The sequence below is a fragment of the Stegastes partitus genome, unplaced genomic scaffold, assembly GCF_000690725.1.
Source record: "Stegastes partitus isolate 25-593 unplaced genomic scaffold, Stegastes_partitus-1.0.2 Scaffold64, whole genome shotgun sequence".
In the NCBI taxonomy this organism is placed as follows: domain Eukaryota; kingdom Metazoa; phylum Chordata; class Actinopteri; family Pomacentridae; genus Stegastes; species Stegastes partitus.
Window position 1 is genome coordinate 462,271 of NW_007577795.1, and position 13,103 is coordinate 475,373.

At 40.9% G+C, this 13,103-nt stretch overlaps 1 protein-coding gene across 1 annotated transcript in view; it reads right to left on the reverse strand.

The window, feature by feature from the left end:
* The window catches only part of smad3a (SMAD family member 3a), a 32,380-nt gene extending 19,536 nt beyond the window's left edge, over positions 1-12,844 (reverse strand). Inside the window, exon 1 of the mRNA XM_008276051.1 lies at positions 12,164-12,844. Within this exon, the coding sequence (XP_008274273.1) occupies positions 12,164-12,366 (203 nt within the window). The 5' untranslated portion in view covers positions 12,367-12,844. The remainder of the gene's footprint in view (positions 1-12,163) is intronic.
* Between the last annotated feature and the right edge of the window lie 259 nt (positions 12,845-13,103).

A 13,103-nucleotide genomic window follows, 5' to 3' on the forward strand; every position in this document is an offset into this window, starting at 1 on the left:
ACCAAGCCCACTAACCCCCCCTTGCCACTCCTCCGTCTGTCCCACTGTCCCACTATCCGACCGCCCTGCCTCCGTCCCACTACCAAGGGTGGGAGTGTGGGGGTATAGGGCTGAAATGGCCTTTGTGCCTTTTATAAAGTCTGCGGCCAGTCTGTCGAGCCATGACCAACAGGGCTACAGTCCAATGACATTCAGCAGAGTGTTGCTGTTCTCCAACAACAACATGTGAAGAGACAAATCATTCACTAATTCTGTAGAAATGGCTGCAGTAACCTTCAGACGCTCAGCTACTTCACTAATCGGTGAAGTTCAATTCATTTTATAAATATTATTTTTCCATCTGCTCAAGTTTTGCATTGTTGGTGAATTCATTTTCTTTGAAAGTGTTTCATCTGCTGCGTAGGTGCTGTTCTTGTTCTCTCAGGTTAATCCTTTGTTGAGCCACCATTTAAAAATCTGCAACTGCATAATTACACAGAACATTACATAATTAGAAAAATAAAGACAGTTACAGTCTGAGTTCTCGCCGCACACATCCTCTCTGCAGGCTCTCTTTGTCCTGCTCCTCTCCCAAACAATATTTGGGGCTGTGATGGGGCGTGTTGTTTTGGATACCAGTAAGACAATTAAATAATCCAGGAAGAATAGTTCAGAGTAACAGATTCATAAGTTTTTAGGTCACTTTGTTTTTAACGGTGTTTGCATTTGCTCCATGACTACCTTACATGTCCTGTGTTTCTTGGGACTGTTGGTTGTGCATGTCCCGAGAAATCAATGCTAAGTGTCTGCAAGATGTAATTGAGAAGACTACTTGAGCAGCCAATACTAGTAAGTGAAGTCAGCAGCAGCAGCTCTGGATCACAACATCAATGCCATAAAGTTCTGAAGAGAAACTCATACATGTCTGACATAGCTATTTTCTCTGCTCTTGTCTCAAAGAGCTACAAGGCTGTAACCTCCTTGAATGTCGACATGGTTTCTGCTTATGTTACACAAAAGTGAAAAGGAAGACAGTCTGCATATGGTCAGGGATGATTAGGTTGTAATCTGCCCCTCGTGGATATATCTTTAATCTTCCAGATAAACACAACATGCACAAGCACGTGAGCAATGGTGTCAGCACCGCAGCTGTTGTCGAAGCATACGTTTGAGTAAAAAGCAAGTATATCAGTGACCTAAGGCATATCAGAGGCCAATATCCTGCATATTCTGTTAGTTATTAATACTTTTCTTCTTGTAATAGCAGAGCCAGTAAACTACAGGGATGACTGTCCTCTTAGATAAGGTACAACCAAATCTCTTATTATCTCACTTTATACATCCTCATATCATCCAAACCTACTTATTACATAGTACGGTCTCATGGTTGCATTGCTTCAGATTACCTAACCCATTGTCAGTTGAGAAAAACTCCACAGATTTAGTGGGACAAGAATCTTCACAAGAGTTTACATTGTGTTTTGTGACATCAAACAGAACATCTTGGCGATTTGGGGCAAAATTAAGACAAGACTAACAATTAATTAAGAAAAAAAAAAGAAAAGGAAAAAGTTTGACTTCCATGTGATTCTTCTGAGTTTTACATGGCCGGTTAGCACTATTTAAACCATTTCTTTTTGTCAATCAGGCTTTTTAAATTTCAAGTGTTACATAAATCTTTCCTCTTTGTGGACCAACAACTGATCAAGTGCACAAATGCTGGACTGTGAATGCATTCCAACAGCAGTGAAACATATTCCACACGCACACACCTCCCACTCTCTCTGGAAAAGCCATCAGACTTCTCTTATTCTAACAAAGGTGGAGGGGGGTGGGGGGGAACAAGAATAGAGTGTGAGAAAAAAAACAAGCCTGACTGTGGCCCATAGGTGATATCATAGGGTTGAAGTGTGCTGGGACCAGTGAAGGAGGGCCTAATGTGAAATATGAAACCAGCAGACAGACGACCGGCCAGGCTAGACGACAAATAACAGAGTCTGGACTCAAAAAACGGGGAGATGATGGAAGACTGGGAACCATTAGTTTTACTGCAAATCGTCAATGAGCGGAGAACATTTCTTTCTTGAACATAAATGATGAATGACTGAGACTATTCCAGATGCAAGTCATCAATAAATTTCTCCACGGTCTGCAGTCCAGTAAAGTTTTTTTCTTACTGCAGAGCACAATGTAGGCAGGTCGACTGGTCCAGTGAAATGATTGTTAGTTCATTCTTTTAAACAGACACCTCTCATTGCATCAACCTCCACCTGGATGTGATATTCCACAAAGTGAATTTTTAATGTTGAGTGATTTCACAACTGTTACTGTTTGAATTTTTCACTTTTTTCCCCAAATACACAACCATCACTTATTTATTACTCAGACAGTGTCTATAAACAACTGCGCTTCACAAAACACTTGCATTTAAAATTGAGATTTTTTTTTAGATTGAATTCGAATTGTAGATTTCATTTGCTATAAAACTTTAACCACAAATGTTAATGTTAACAACTTTCTTCTGGTGAACAGGTATGAATGTTTCTCTCAGTTGCAACACTACACAAACTGTTTATGTATTTGGCATTGTGGGGACTGGAGCCTATTCTGACATGCACTGGGAGTGAGGGAGAGTACACCTAGCAATTCACTTATTTATAATTTTCCAGTCCTAGTGCTGATGTGAGCTACTGGGTTGAGAAACAGAGACAATGTTTTCCATTAAAATTGTTTTCCATTTAACAAGATAAGCCAAAGTTTTCAAATATCTGAACATAACCAAACATGCAAGAATAAAACAGCCTTTAAAAGGCAAAATTTGGATTTAGATTCTGAACTATCTTATCAAAGAACAAGTTTATGAAACTGAAACCAAGCCCTACATCAGACAAGTCAGCAGTCTGTTACGTGGTGAACACATGTAGATAAAAATATTCACATCTTAGAAACTATTCTCAGCTTCACCCAACCTAAGGGTTTCCGAACAGTGGGAGGAAACCTGAGCACCCAGGGTTCCTAGCAATCCAGGCAAAGTAAGAAATGGTTGAATATGCCTTGTGTTTGGCTGCTGAGAGACTATATAAGAATGGATGCTGTAATATGTATTACACATTATGCGACACACTCGAGAAATTCTACACCAAATACCTACAAACTACCCACAGATGTGGTTCTTCAGCTCAAAATCTTATCAGATTGCAATCCACAGTCTCATGTGTCACTATATCGGGTGTCCTCGACAGTAAAGTGTCTAGGGAGCTCTTAGCTTGACTTACCTTTCTGGTTCTTTTACTAGACTAAAGTGGTGCTCTAATCCATCGTTTCAGTCTCACAAACCTAATACAATAAATGCTCAACACATGTTTTTTTAACCGGTGGCCAACAAAAACTCCTGTTTCTGGGCTTTTATTGAGTCACCTGATGATGTTTTTATTAAGTCCTGAACCACTGAGGCATCTTCAGCGAGGGATGCTGCTTATCCTCACAGCAAACTTTTACCAACCTCCTTGGCGATCTATATCTCAGTTTTAGTATTTTAAGACTTTCAGTTGTACTCATGTCTGAAAATTAATCTCTCTTTCCCTTTTTGAACCTCTGCTCCTACACATCAAGTTGTTTTCCCACACATATCCAGCTGTAGTCCAGCACATGAAGCAGCAGCAGCAGCAGCGGCGGCGGTAGCAGCCAGTGGAGCACAAAGGCACATTTGTTGTCTGGTGAACGTGTGTGTGTGTGTTTCTGCCTTGTGCATGTGCACTCCCCCGCAGATAGTGAGACGGCCAGGGCCAAGTCGAGGCAGAGCTGTCTCTAACCCCTCCACCCGCGGTGCAAGCCGCAAACCAAACAGCAGCCCACGCCCTCCTCAAGGCCCCGGCAGGCAGAAGGAGCATTCCTCTGAGCTGACTAACCACACACATGCACACACACACACACAAACACCTACATACAGCAACATGTACAATGACATTAAATCTTCTTTTAAGTTGGGCAGCCTGAATGCTATGGATGTTTTCCAAGTGTGAAAATACAGCATACATATCTCAAAGTTTATCACACTGAACTAAATGAGATTTCAGCGCAATTAAACCCTTCCAATAAATTGTCAACAAACTGTTTCATATATCACTTTGTCAAGTGTCTTTAAAATAATTGTTATTCATTTAAACACAAAAAATATCAGCAACAAAAATGTCACAATCACTATGCGACTTAACATAAAAATAACGGCCCAGCAGCAGTAGCTAGGTGAAGCTGCTGAAGTTTTTCAAGGTCAAAACACTTCAGTTACAACGATGCAAACACTGTAACACCGGTACTCGTGTCTACACACACACACACACAGACACACACACACACACACACACACACACACACACACACACACACACACACAAAGACACTTAGTGTATGTATCTGTCTTGACTCACAGTAGTCTCTGTCAAACAAATCAAACAATGACAGGAATTCTGAACCCAGCTGAGGAGGGCAACTCATTACCATCATTAGAGCAGCCAACCACACACAGACAGACAACACACATAAACTCTCTGTGACCTGTCTTGTACCGTGTCCCTGTTGAACAACGCTGTCTCGGATGACTCAGGTGTGATACTTGACATGAAAGCTGTCTAAGTGAATGAGAGACAGTGTGTGTGCTTGTGTAAAAAGGAGATGGCAAACTCCTCAACACGCATAAACATAATTAGGACAAAGGTGAGAGAAAATTAGGAGAGAATAAACAAGAATCTCCCAAAACAGAACATTAGCATTTCTAAAGTGATGATGAAATTATTTTGATCATAACATTGAAATAATACATTTTAAATGTTGGTATTTTAAACAAGCACTAGCACACATAGACACACAGACACACACAATTATTCTTGTGGTGAAGACAGGATCCATACTGTAGAGACGGTACATGTGCTTGAAGTGTGGCATTCAAGCCAATGGAGTATGAAGCAGTGTAGGTATATGCGTGTCTGTGTGTGTGTGTATTGTATATACTTGACACAGTAGATTCAATGTTTGTCTGTGTGTTTTTAATGTAGTCTGTCTGTCACCCAGACACAAGCAGACACACTTCTTTTGATGTTGAACTGCTGGAAAACAAACCAGTTCTATCTAAGCCATTAGTGTGTTTATTTTTTTGCATGCAAACCACACTAACCACAGTCTCACTGATAAGCTTAAGAATTCAACTCACTGCTTCTTGCCAAAGAGTCTGTCTCCTTCATCTAAACCCTGTTGGCTTTCTGGTTTACCTTTCTCTTTTACACTCAAATTCCAATCCTTTGTTGTTTTCACTACTTAAAAAAAATACTGTCTCCTCCTGTCAATCATCAATGAATCATCTCCCCTCATTAAAACCACATTCTCCCATTATAATGACAAGCCGTTGCTTCCAGCACAAGACACAACAGTGGGAATCCCCAACTCCTCTTCAGTGCTCTGCATTCCCTCTTTATCTCTTGAACACTTTCTTTCATTTTGCCTCCGTCTTACTCTCAGAGCCCTAAACATGACAGCAAGAACCTGACAGATTAAAACCTGTTCTGAGTTTCTGTACTGAGATAAAAGAAATACTATTATCACTTTTTTGAGTAATAAAGAAATGCTTTTCTACAAAATGTGCAAGTGTTCAACAAAAGCACCAAATCTAAAGGGAATTCTAAAACTAGCAAAACACTATTATGGTGGTGCCTAAGTAAATCCATTGGCTTTGACTTCTCGCTTTCAGCCATAAATTGTGTCGTTCAAGATCACCAAGACACTGCTGCATGATTGTGGAGCACTTGGCAGAAAAACTTATAAGCTAACCAGATCAATAAAAGATAACCTCTAAACTAAATTTTCTGCAATATCTCCATGAAACTCAACAACTCTGTTTACAAGTGACATGTAAAGAAACACAGCTGTGTTCTTGTCCTTTAAAAGGTGACATTCCACTGTCTCCTTTCCATCTCTCTCTTCCTTTCAGTTTATCTTCTTATTTTACCTCTGTGCTCAGGACTCTCCACTACGTCCTGCCCTGACATGCAGCTGTGTGAATCAGAGTGTAGTCCTGCTGCCAGGAGGGATGTGTGTGCACAAGACAAACACAATCCCCAGCACTGGCCCAAACCCAGTGTAAGTTAAGGTAGGTAAGAGTGAGGAATCCACTCCCCCAGGCTCTGTGAAAAAACACAACACTCTCACACCACATACATGCACCACACACCTTGTATAACTTCTTTTAATACACCACCAGTGTTCTTCCACTTAACCACTACTTAAACTCTACACAATTTTAGTGTACATTCCCATTGGTTAACCCTACTGACTCAGAACTTGTAGCATTAATGGGTGTATCTTTCTGTTAAGGCTCGTTTGGCTTCCATACATAACTTTCTCTTAAAAAGTTGTCTGTTCAAACATGACAGGAACGTTATAGATTCTTACACAATGTATGCGTCATAAGTACCATTTCCCACACAAGGCAATCCAAGTAGTGAAGCCGTCTACCGGTTATCTCTATCGCTATGAATGACACACTAAAATCTTTCAGTTACTACAGAAGCTGTGTAATTTGTCCAACACTTTACAGCATTTATTGGAAATGCTCATGATTAGTTCACACAATATACTGTCAATACAGAAACCACAAGGAAATTATCTGACAACAACTTTGATAGTCAATTATTTAATCAAAAAATCAAATCCGAAGACTTTTTGCTTTTATCTGTTTTCCATCATTGTAAATTCAAATATGTGTTTTTATACCTATTGTTTTAACCAAAACACACTATTTAAAGGTGATGTCTTGGACTCCCAGAACTTGGACGTGCATTTTCACCTACTTTTCATGTTTTATAGCCTCAATGATTAAATGAGAAATCAAAATAATACACACAGATCAATCGGTCATTAAAAAAGGTGAAATCATCCGACAATGTCACTGTGTAAAATTTGTATTTGCAGAAAACAGTATGTCTAACAACAGTTTCAAAAAAGTTTGCTTCAGACCTTTGCCTGGTGATTACATTAAGAAGAATGTTTAGTGATGGCCAATGTCAATACTACTATTCCTTATTACATTAGATAACTAATAACCTACATTCTTTTAGTTAAGATGCATTCTGTCACATAATAGCACATATTGGTGTTTGTTGGAACACCAAGATAGATGAAAATAGCTAAGTACTTCGTGATGACTAATTAGCAGTTCCTTTCACACAGAACTTGTCTTACTTCTCTTTGTAAAAGATGCCTCTGTAGTCTTGTGTATGCAATCAATATAAGGAACAGAACCAATATCGTATCCTGAGGAAATGGCCAATTTAGGAACTTGCAGAATGCAATAGTTTTACCGTAACAGCAAGTGCAGAGTGTATAATAAAGATGGCATTCTTGGAGTTGAAAATGTGATTTATGTTTTGGTGAAGTTCTGTCATAAGATGAAGCTCTTTGTTATTTTGTTAATATTATGTATTCAGGTTTGCATTAAAACAATGAAATGAAAGTGTAATTTATTGACCGACCTAACGGGTAAAATGCTTCGTTGTAAATAGAAGTTGTGTGTATGTATACTGGAGGAAATAGCACTGAGAGCTGCTTTGTTGTTGATATTGTTATGTCTCCAGCAGTGTACTAAAAGCCACTCTGCTGTAACATTCATGAAAAAGCCAAAGTTGTCCAAAATGTTTCTGAAAAGAAAGAATGTGAATCGAGTTGTTTATTTCTTCTTTTAAAAAGTGGTCGTCATCAGCCAGTCTTCTGTCAGCTTAATGTTATTGCACATTTTTGTCAAAATCTTGGCAGACAAATGTTAATCAATAATCAGAAGTAGAAAAGTGGTCAATGATTCTTCTAAATTAAATGACAAAATTTGATGATTGTAATTAAATCTTCATCTGTCAGCAAAATTACATAAGACTGCAGTGCCTTCCAACAAAACAGAGTAAACAGAGAACTGTGTCGTGATGTGATACCACATTGGTTAAAGTTTGGGCAGGTTTAAGCACAAAAATGTTCTCTGAAGATTAGGAAAAGGACGTGGGTTTGGGTTAAAATAACTCAATGGTTAATGTTGGGAAAACTTCGTGGTTTGGGTTAAAATGGCTACTTCCTTAAGGTTAAAGGGCCTTCATCCTTTTGGTTAGGGTTAGGGAACAATCACGACCAATGCCATAAGAAACTAACACCAACTGTTCTCAGGAAAAGGAAGTGAATATCAATCTGAGCCTTCGTTGACCCATCCAATCAACTTCAACTTCTCCCTTTATTTCTCTTTTGCTCCTGATTTACCCAGGTATAACTGAAATACATTCAATCTCTGTTTAGAAATGAGGGTCTTAGTCACTAAACAACACAAGGAAAAACATTTGTTAGTCATCTTGTCACGTTTAAGCATTGCAGGCCACCACACTTCACATCCACCCCTCAACCATCGGAAACTGGTAGACTTTCATGGCTTGACGCACTTTACACACAAATGTTTGTGACTAACCCAAGTTTACAGCTCACAGGAAGAGAGGATTTTAAAAGGAGAAACAGAGAAAAAAGGGAGGGAGGGAGGGTCAATACCACAATGCCACAATTGCTCGTTGTTGAGTGACTAAGACTTGATCTTGGATAGGAGCTTTAGCTTTCACTTTGCCTACTGTGTCTCAAAAAAGTAAAAACAGCTCATTGTCAAAACCACAGAGACCTGAAAGGCAAGTAAACCAACAGCCCTGCCCAAGTGATAGTCAAAGCCTGATACACTTTGTTTTCTACTTCAAATGGGAATCTAAGTCAAAGTGACTGTGACTAATGTTTTTTCATGGGATGTAGGTTTTATCTCCAGTGTAAACACACTGGGACATACGCCCACACACGCAAAGGCTGCCCCACTGCCCACATCAACCACCGACATCCAAAAATAACTTGGTCTCGACTAAACTCACCATGTTGTGATACCATGGCTTTCTAGCCAGAGGTAGTCATGTTATTTTAAATTTTATCTCGCAGGTCACAGCCCTTTAAAAACAGCTAGCTTTCCCTCCTTGCTCCTCCGCACACTGTTTTAACCATCTGGCAAGCAAAATGACTGGAAAACTTAGAAGAACTTTGGACAAAACCTTTAAACATAATTAACTCTGTTTGACCAACAAGAGAACATTAGCCCTGAGATTTCATTATCATCTTTGGCCCTCTAAGATATTATGACTACATCGTTTGTTTCCCCTTTTTCCAGTAACTCTACTTTAAATTACCCCCCAATGATATGTGATATGTTATTCCTCCGATTCCACCGCCAGATGCAACTATTGACTCATTCAGTGCACAGTGCCTGCTTCCTTCAGCACTCAGCATCACTGCAAACTGTCGTCAAGAGCGGTAGCAATGAGCCTCATCAGGGAGTTCATGTGTCACAGTGATAGGAGCTGACCTCCGCATGGACAGGCCTGAACATGCACGCAGCTGCTGTCAGCCAGCCAGAACGTAGGAGAATTAATAGAAACAGCAGCTCTCCAGGGACACTGTTAGCCCACACTGACAGCCAGCTCTGATCTGGGGTCATCTTAATGCACTCTGCCTCTTCCCTTCTGCATTAGTGGTGGGAAATATGAGACCTGGATCATGGCAAACATTATTTAACTTTCCGGGTAGGCTTAAGTCTGAACGCTGGCCCAGGCCTGTGCAAGCTGTGATATGCACACTTGTGGCAATCAAGAATGTGGGAGTGCCTTGTGTGGGGTTCAGTTTTCATCTGACACAGTGTGCTATTAAATCTGAATGGCCCAAGTATGCAAGCGATATTTTGTGAACGCAAGCAAAAGTTTGGGGCTTCTATGAGTCCCTTATTATTTCAAAAAGAGTAGAAAATTAAAAAAGAGCTGCGTTGCCTGCAATTTACACCTGACTGAAAGCAATGGAGTCTAGCATGAAACCCTGCAGCAAATCCTACAAATTATAATGTTCAGTTCCTGTGGAGACGGCTATAGAGAGGTGTTGATTCAACTTTATTGCCACTTTGGGAGGTACAGATTGCGGGGCTGTTGAATTCTTTTGCACAACAATGAGAAGTATTTCTGTTATTTACACTACTTTCTTTTCGGGCTGCAGCTGATGATTGTTCAGATTACTGACTAATCTAACAAACGCCAAAAACAGTTCCCACAGCTGAAAGACATTGATTCACCAGTCCAAAAACTCACACAAGTCCACTTTTTTGTCATACATGACACAGAAAAGCATCAAAAGCTCATAATTGAAAGACTGGAAGCAACCACTTGCGATGATAGACAAAAGGTGACTTGATTATCAAGATGACTGGAACTAATTTTCCAGTCGTCCTTAAAGCAGCATTCTCACTGGTATACTGGAAATGTGATCAACAATATGTACCCACAAGTGTGATGAAGAAATTGCAATTTGCAGATGGATATCTTAAATTCCGCATTACTCCTATTGAAATGATACACACATTTTAGAAACATTTGTGCTTACGTTGCACCTTACAAGATCTTCCCTGTCCCAGTCTTTTAAGGAGGAGAGTGACTGCTTATATCAGAAGCACATCACCAAAGCTACCAGCAGTAATTTGACGTCGAATGGCAGTAATGATTATTTGTTCCGAATAATGTGAGGATAGACAAAAGATGAATTGATTATTGAAACGCACGCCAGCGAATTATCTGCGGATCAGCTAATAATTCATTGACATATGTTTGGGGCAACACTCTCACAGGTATACTCTAAATATGTAAACATACCCAAAAGTGCACTGGAAAAACTGTCAATCTTAAATTCCACATTATTCCAACAGAAATGGTGCACACATTTTAGAAACTCCTACGTTCACACAGCACCTTAAAAGCTCTTACCTGTCAAAGCCTTTTATCAAAAAAGAAGTGAGTCACTAAAACTGCCAGCAGCAATTAAATATCAAAATGGGAGTGTTGATTATCAGTAGTGAATAGTGCTGATAGACAAAAGATTACTTTTTTTTTCAAAATGCCTGCTAACAAATTTATTGCTGATTCAATTTATTGACCTGTCCTTGGAGCAGCACTCTCACTGGTATACTGTAAATGTGGTGGACAAAATGTACCCAAACGTGTACTGGAGAAATGGCATTCTGTAGACAGATGTAACCTTAAACTCCACATTACTCCTACTGAAATGATGCACACATTTCAGAAATGTTTGCGTTCAAACAGCACCTCACAAGCTCTTACTTGAGACAGCTTCTCATCAAGGGAGGAGAGAGGTTGCTTATACCAAACCTGAATCACTGAAGCTGCTGGCAGTAATTTGATGTCAAATGGCAGTGTTGATTGTTTGTTCTGAATAATGTGATGATAGACAAAAGATTGATTATCAAAAAGTGCCGTGAAAAAAACTGTCAATCTTAAATGCCACATTAGTGCTACTGAAATGATGCACACATTTCAGAAACTCTTGTGTTCAAACTGCACATCGCAGGCTCTTACCTGTCAGAGCTTTTCACCAGGAAAGAACTGATTCACTGAAGCTACCAGCAGTAATTTGATGTCAAATGGCAGTGTCGCTTATTTTTTCTGAATCGTGTGATGATAGACAAAAGGCTGTGCAGCTAAGCACTGAAAGGAGAGAAGAGAGCCCGGCTCCACAGACTCGCCCACGCACTAACAACGCTAGAAAGCGTCCCAGATTAAGGCCAAGTTATATAACTTGGACTCCATTAGTGCTTTTGCACTGCATGTGCTCTGCTGGCTAGTTAATGCACAAACTGGATCCTGTTTTGAGCAAAAACGACTCCTGTTACAAGTCAGTTTGGTGACAAGAAACTGCTGAGGACTGTTTCGGTTCACTTAAAGTGAAGTGTGCACATGAGGGCAGCAGGATGACACGGCAGCTAACCGAGGAGATGTTTGAGCGATGATCTGCTAGCTGCGCTCATGGACCAGCGTTAGCCCGTTAAGCAGTTACCTCAGCCACCATGTTGCTGCATAATAAACGTGAAGGAAATCTAGAGTTTGACACACTGACGCCAGAAAGGAAGAGGAAATGTGAACTTCTCAGTCACGTACTGATGCCATACGTGTGTAAGGTGCTGCTCGATACCGAGCAGGGGACACGCATGGGAGTTTTCAGTCAAATAAAGAGAAAAATCCAACAAACTACGCTAGCTAGGATGCTGATTCAACGGTCAAGGCAGCGCTCAAACTCCGCTTACCTCGGTATGGTGATGCACTTCGTGTTGACATTCTGGGTGGTGATGGCTTTCTCCAGTTCGTCCAGCTGTCCCGTCTTCTTCAGCTTCTTCACCAGACTTTTGACCGCCTTCTCGCACCACTTCTCCTCCTGGCCGTTCTGCTCTCCCTTCTTCCAGCCCAGAAGTCTTTTGACGATGGGGGGAGTGAAAGGCAAAATTGACATCTTGAGTTCAGTTAAGTCCGTCCAGTGTCACGAAGTCCGTCGGTTTGGACGAAACACGGGAGCAGCTGCTCCTAAAAAGCGACCCAAACTGTGGATATCTGAGCGTTATTTAGCTGAAAATGAGTTGTTTTGCTTCCTAAAAGGCGCACAGGAGCATCTCGGAGTCAAAGCCCGCAGTTTTAGCGCACTTGGTCCGTCTGGCTCGAGCTCAGCGGCGAACTGTGCACCGGCAGTCTGTTGCGCTTTGGATTTAGTACCACTCCGCCGCGAAACCTAGTTCCGTCTGCACTTCTTCACACCGCAGCTATTTTAAATACACCCCAACCCGAACCGCACCCAAACTGTGTTTTTCACTTCGACTGAAAAGCAAAAGTTCCTCTTTAGCGTTGCGTTTCAGCAGATGCGCTAACTTCCGAGCTGCAAAGTTTTGCGAAGTTCATCCGCGGTGCTGAGTCCGCCGACTGAAGTCTGCTAGAAGTCTGCATCAAATGCAAATGCAGGAGCTGCTGCTGAGAGTCTCCATTCAGGCTTCAGACTGCACAGCAGACCTGTGAAAGGCCAGTCTGAGCAGCTGGCCAAATGTGCTGCCTTCATATTGCACAATCCCCAACCTTTTTCCCTGCTGATAAAAAACTTGCATGTGGCTAAATAAGCTGTCACAATCACACTCATGCACGGATCACTTGATTTAGGGAGTTATGCAACACGGAGCAAACACTTTATTCCATTTGAGTGCT